Raw genomic sequence first — 5844 nt, forward strand, 5'->3', positions numbered from 1 at the left:
AAAAAAAAAAAAAGAAGGGGCCGTGGGACCGTGTCGTGTGCCGGGGCGCGGTGTACACAGGGCTGGAGGGGGGAGCCTGCCGGTCTCGATCGCCCTGTGCAAACCTGCGGCCGGGCGTGTGTGGGCGGCATCTCAGCCCGAGTGACTGCTCCACGACCGGATCCCTGGTTGTCTCCGGAAAAGGGAGTTTTTTTTATTCGGCGGCCTATTTGTGGTTCTCCGCGCCTGGGGCGGCATTTCCGCGCTCCCGCGCACCCACCAGGCCGACCGGCCCCCTGCGTACCGGCGACGGATGCATGCCCATGCCGGAGAGAAGGAGCCCCTGGGGCCGCGGATCTTCCCCCCCGCTGCGGGCGCTTTCTTGCCGCCCCCTGCCCTGCACACGACCCGGGGCGCTCAACGCGACCAAGCCCCCCCCCCTCGCCCCTCCTCCGGCCCCGCCCCTGTGCCTCTTTTCGGGGACCTCCCTGTGGACCCGCGCAATCCGGGCATCGCGGCCATGTGCCCCCCTCTGCCTGCTTGAAAGCTCGCCCCCCCCCCCTCCCCCAAACTCATTCATTCGCTCCCCGCCCTGCCTTTTGTTTCGCCCCGCCTCCGCGCTTTGCCCCCCTTCCGATCATGGCCACCCCTGCGTTCCCCTCCTTCTGGTGGTCCGCCTCTCTGGTGGTCGAGCTTGGCTGCAGCGTGGCCGCATATGCCCTGATCGCGCCGGCCCTGTACACGCAGTCGCGTTTCCAGACGGCCTCCGGGCCGCACCACCCTTCCACGGACCCCTTCGCTCCGGTGGGCAGCCTGCGCCATGTGCTGGACACACATCTGAGCGACTCGCACCGGGCCGGCCTGGTGGCCGTGGCCTGGCCGCTGTTGACCCTGCTCCTGGCCACGACCGTGCTGCAATTGACGCCGGTGGTGCTGGCCTTCGGCCGGGCCTTCACCGTGCGCGTGCTGCCGACCCTGCTCGGGAAGGACGCCTCGCATCACAATCGCCGGGCCACCCGTCAACAGGTGGCCAAGCCCGCCTCGCCGGCCATCGACAAGGGCATCACCAGCCACGCCTCCCTGTCGGCCATGTCTCTCGGGCTGGCCGTGATCAAGGTACGCCCTGGAGCACACGCATCCGCCCACCGGCCTTTGCTACCACATGACTGCTCTCCTCCCGCGGCGCTTGTGTGTGTGTGTGTGTGTGTGTGTGTGTCTGTATACGTGTCTCGTGGGCCTGCTTGTGGCGGCCTGGCTCATGTCGACCCAGCCCCTGTCTCTCGCCCCCGCGCCCCCGCGCCTTTTACCACCATCCACTCACCCGAGCCCGCATGCGTCCTTGCCCGCGCGTCGTAGATGCTCCTCGGCCTGCTGGCCATCATTCTCATCGACAAGGCCCTGGGCCAATTGTCGCTGGCCCACCGGCCGGCCATCTTCCAAGCCTTCAACAGCGCCCTCTTCACCGTGCCGGTCCCGGACGACATCATGTCCGAGGCCAATGCCCTGGAGAATATGATGCAGCGGCTGTCGACATCCATTTACATCATCGGGGGCGGGGTCATCGCGGCTGGCGGTTTCTTCCAGGCCCTCTTCTCGGTCTTCCACCTGGGCCGGGCCTCTGCTGCCCCGCGGTGAGGAGGGATCCAATGCGCATGTCCGCGATGCGCGCGCCGCGACCCGCTCTTCCCTCCATCCCCCCCTCTTCACACAAGATCGCCCGCCAGCGCGGTGCGGCCTTTCGTGGCCCTCGCGCTGTGTCGGCCCAGGAGGGCGGGCTGGTCCCCCCTCCTTGTGCTTTGTCCTTCCTTTTTGCACGTTCTCCTTCGGCGCCACTTGCCTCTCTCTCTCTCTCTTGCCCCTCCCCCTCTGGGACGTGCTCCTTTCCTGCTTGGTGGCCGACCTCGGCAGAGCCTGCGCTTTTAGTTTTCCCAAGCGCATGCTTCCCCCTTCGTCCGGCCCCTTTGTGTGCATGCCTGACTGGCAGCCGGGCAGCCGGGCGCTGAGTGTGGCCGGGGTTCATCTTTCTCCCTTTTTTTTTCATCCCCGGCGCATGCCACTGCCCCTCTGTCTCTCAATACACACTGTCCTTTTCCCTGGCCCCCCCCCCCCCGTCTCTCTCTCTCTCTCTCTCTCCCCCTCCATGTGTGCATGGGTAGACTCTTCCTTTGTGCTGTATGCGGATTTGTGACGGAGCGGAATGCATCCACCCCCACCCCCACCCACACATCCACTCTTCGGACCTGGCTTTTGTTTTGTTTTGTATGGATTTTGTCCCGGCAGTGCCCGGCCGGTGGTTCGCCATCCGGGGGAGGTCAAGAGGGGCATGTGGGGGGTTGGGCAGACCCGCCCGCGACGCCGACAAGCACAACAGGCCCATGTAGGCGGCACAGCCGTCTGTGCCCCTCCCGGCCCCCCCCCCCCCCCCCGGGGCCGCGACCCACGCTCGCTCACCCCGCACTCATCGCGCCCTCGAGGAGCCGTGTAAATGAGGGGGGAGGCCGGGCAGACGACCGCCGCGCCGCGCCCAGCGCACGCGCCGGCACACCGTAATAACGCCCACGGCGGCCGTGACGTATCCATACTGCCAACGGTTGTGCCCCCGCCCGACCGCCAATTGTCCACGGATTTTTGGAAGTAATCATGTGCAGGTCTTACCCGGTCGCCTCCATTTTGCCCACAAGTCGTGGGTCTTCCCGGGGCCATGCAAATGTGTCCGCGGATCGGCAATAATTTTGGCTTGTGGTCATGGGTGTGTGTGTGTGTGTGTGTGCTTGGGGCTGTGTGGTGAGGTGGTGAAGGAGGGGCCGGGGGGGGGGGGGGCCTGAGTGGCCCGAATACGAACCTCGCCCCACCGAGATGCCTTGCTCCTCCTCGCAGCGGGGGATTCCGGAAGATTGTGGGCATTTTAAAATTGAGATCGCGTATGTTTCCCGGACAAGTTGACCCCGATGCCATGGTCTCCGGAGGGGGATGGACCCCTCCCGCTGGCAGACTGCCCCGCGTCTTGTCACTCCCCTCCCCCCCTCTCTCTCCACATCGGCGTCTAGGAGGGGGACAACAGGTGATGCCAGCCCCCGGGGGCGGTGGCGCTGGTCTCCGGGATCTCCGCGTTTATTTGAAAAACATGCCATGGCGCTGACCGAGTGCTCTCAGGTCGCAAGAGTACCACCAAGCCACCATGCCCCCTGAGAATGCCCAGTGCTTCGCCCTACGCTCTCTACCCCACTCCTCCCTCTGCCTACCTCTGTCCGGCTCCCCGTCCCACACGCGCCCGCAGCCCCAGCACATCCCCGGAGAACGGTTGCCAATCCCCGCCACGCCGGCCCGGACGCCCTCTCTCAGTGCTCGCGTCACCTCCCTCGAAGAGCAGACAACCCGCCGGCCCTGCCGGCTCCTGTGGCCACATCCGAACCTCGTCTCCCCCCTCTCTGTCTCTCTCCTCCCACATCCCTTTGTCCTCCCCCCCCCCTTGTGTCAGGTCCATATATATATATATTTAGGGCGTTTCCTGTTTGGCCACCGCCGCGGCGATCTAGCTAACCCATGCGCCATGCATGCCGCCCACTCCCAGAAGACATCACCCTCGGCACCCCCCTACGCCTCCCCCCCCCCGCGGAAGCATGACTCCCCTGGAGAATCAAGCACTGCGTGGGCTGACCCCCCAAAGGGCGGCCAAGCGCCATGAGCTCAATGCCCCACCCGATCCGGGTCCCGGTCTGGTCAGCTGGGCCAATGAGGTGTCTGGGCAGGACAACGGACACCTCAAGACCTCCACACCGGACAAGCCCAAGCACGCCCTGGCCGTTGATGAGTTGGCGCTCAGCCTGGAGGAGGCGGCTCGGATAGTGGAGACCACTTCCTCCTCGGAGGCCGAGTCTTCGGCCGAGGGCCTGCCTCTCGGGTCCATGCCGCGATCGACCAAACACCCACGCGCGACCTACCCCTCCCGGGCGGAGGCGCCCCAGGGGGAGAACGGCCACGCCCCCTTGGGCCCGGTGCGCCCACTGCCAGACTCTCTGCACATCCAAATCCCCGGAGCCGCGAAAAGCGTCGCCTCGGGGCCCGCCCCCAGGAGGGGACAAGCAGTCCCAAATGCAGGCGGCCCGGTCGAGGCCCCGACCGGGCCGGCGCCCGCGCCTACCACTCGCTCGCCATCCCCAGCAAAGGGCGGCACGGCCCGGGCTCGCGAGTCCCAGCGCGGGCGGGAATTTCTCCTACCGCCAGCTCGGATCCCGGTGGGCGCCGGTGGCCCGACCCCCGGCAGTGAGGCCGCCCATGCCACGGCCACCGGCAAGCACCACGGCGGGGAGAGCTTCTTGCACGATGTGCGCCTGAATCCGGTGGAGAATTTCCGCCTCCGGCAGCGAATCTCCCGGTCCATGATGCACGAGCTCCGGGCCGCCTGCGCGACGCTGCAACTGCTGAAGAGCGTCTGGTCCAAGCGCGTGCTGCCCATGCTGATGACCCTGCAGCCGGAGACACCGGCCGAGCGGGAAACCGTCAGGACCTTGCGCTTCCTCTGGCTGGACGACTACATCGAGTCCATCGAGCTCATGTACCAGCGAGTGGCGCGGGTGCAGGAGAAGACCCGCGCCAACAAGGAAAACATCCGCCGCGCGCTCAAGCGCATGGAAGAGCGGATGAGGGACTCGGGCCCGGGGTCCGGGGTCGAGCCCGGGGCCGGCGGGGCCGCAGGCACGTCGCTGCCGGCCAGCGACCAGGCCATGCAGGAGAAGCACCTGACGGCCTGGAAGTTTGTCATGCCGCTCGGGACCGACGCCACGGCCCACCTGCTGCCGCTGATCCCGACGCTGGAACGGGCATACATGGAGTACTTCACGGCGCGCACCAACTTCCTGACCTACCGGTCCGAGCGCATCATCATCCCGGTCAGCAGTTCCATCATCGCGGCCGAGGCGGAGATCGCGTCCATGCTGTCGCAGGCCAGCCGGCCCTTCAATGTGGCCTTCTCCGTGGCCAATGCCGAGCGCCTGGTCGATTCGGTGGTCGAGTGCCTTGCCTTCACCACGTCCGGGTCTTTCCTCAGCCGGGTGCTGATGCTGCCCCAGTACCGGCTGGTGCGGATGCACCAGTACGCGCGGTTCCTGGTGCAATTGACCCCGGCCGTCACCTCGCCGGCGTGTGCCTGGCGCGACCGGCTCCTGCTGCTGATCACTCGGTTTGCCCCTCAGGATGAGCTCTTCCGGCAGTACCTGGTGACGCTCGACCAGCCGACCAGCCCGTCGTCGGAGAACCTGCTCGACCGCCGGGAGCTCCAGCAAATGGCCTCGGCCTGCATGCTGGATTCGCCGACACTGGACCGGCCGCCCAAGTCCGACGCCGGGCCCGACGCCGGCTGGCAGGGCCCGGCTGGCCAGGCCAGTGTCAGCAAGAGCTCCAGCCCCGGGGCCTCCTTCCGGAGTGTCAACAACACCAGCGCGGACACCTTCCTCGATGACGAGGATGACGACGAGGAGGAGGGCGCCCTGGCCCGGGCCGATGGCAGCCCGCTGGCGCTGATCCCCGGAGTGGCACGGGCCGCGGCCAATGTGGCCGACTTGCGCTTCATCCGGAAGAAGCTGCGGCAATTTGACCAGGGCATCGGGCAGTTTGCCAAATCCGTGGAGGGTGCGTTGGCTCTCGCGAGCGGGCATCCGGGCGACAGCTGGCTCCGGGGAACAGGGGGGAGGGGGAGGGGGAGGAGGGGACCCTCCACGCAGCTGCCTGACTGTCCATGTTTGGGGTTTGCGGCTGCGAGGAGGGGGGAGGACAAGTCAATCTGCCGGCACCCCCCTTTGGCCGGACGCCCCTCTCACATCTGCGCGCTGACCGGCTTGCTCGCCGCTGCTCCCTGCCCTCGCCCCC

General features: G+C 67.0%; 2 protein-coding genes across 2 annotated transcripts in view; both read left to right on the forward strand.

Annotated features, from left to right (window-relative positions):
• The first annotated feature begins 554 nt into the window (after positions 1-554).
• Positions 555-2073, forward strand: H696_03412 (hypothetical protein). The gene is made up of 2 exons (XM_009497278.1): positions 555-1095; positions 1336-2073. The coding sequence occupies exons 1-2, from the start codon at positions 619-621 to the stop codon at positions 1612-1614; spliced, it is 756 nt and encodes a 251-aa protein (XP_009495553.1). The 5' UTR covers positions 555-618; the 3' UTR covers positions 1615-2073.
• Positions 2074-3599: 1526 nt separating this feature from the next.
• The window catches only part of H696_03413 (hypothetical protein), a gene marked incomplete at both ends in the record, with an annotated part of 7709 nt that continues 5464 nt past the window's right edge, over positions 3600-5844 (forward strand). The window contains 2 exons of the mRNA XM_009497279.1: positions 3600-3974; positions 4146-5607. Of these exons, the coding sequence (XP_009495554.1) occupies positions 3600-3974; positions 4146-5607 (1837 nt within the window). The remainder of the gene's footprint in view (positions 3975-4145; positions 5608-5844) is intronic.

Source organism: Fonticula alba, assembly GCF_000388065.1.
Source record: "Fonticula alba strain ATCC 38817 unplaced genomic scaffold supercont2.5, whole genome shotgun sequence".
Classification (NCBI taxonomy): domain Eukaryota; order Rotosphaerida; family Fonticulaceae; genus Fonticula; species Fonticula alba.

Coding starts and splice junctions, on each gene's coding strand:
- H696_03412 (XM_009497278.1), top strand. CDS start 619: ATGGCCACCCCTGCGTTCCCCTCCTTCTGGTGGTCCGCCTCTCTGGTG. Junction 1,096..1,335: donor TCGGGCTGGCCGTGATCAAG/GTACGCCCTGGA, acceptor CGCGCGTCGTAG/ATGCTCCTCGGCCTGCTGGC.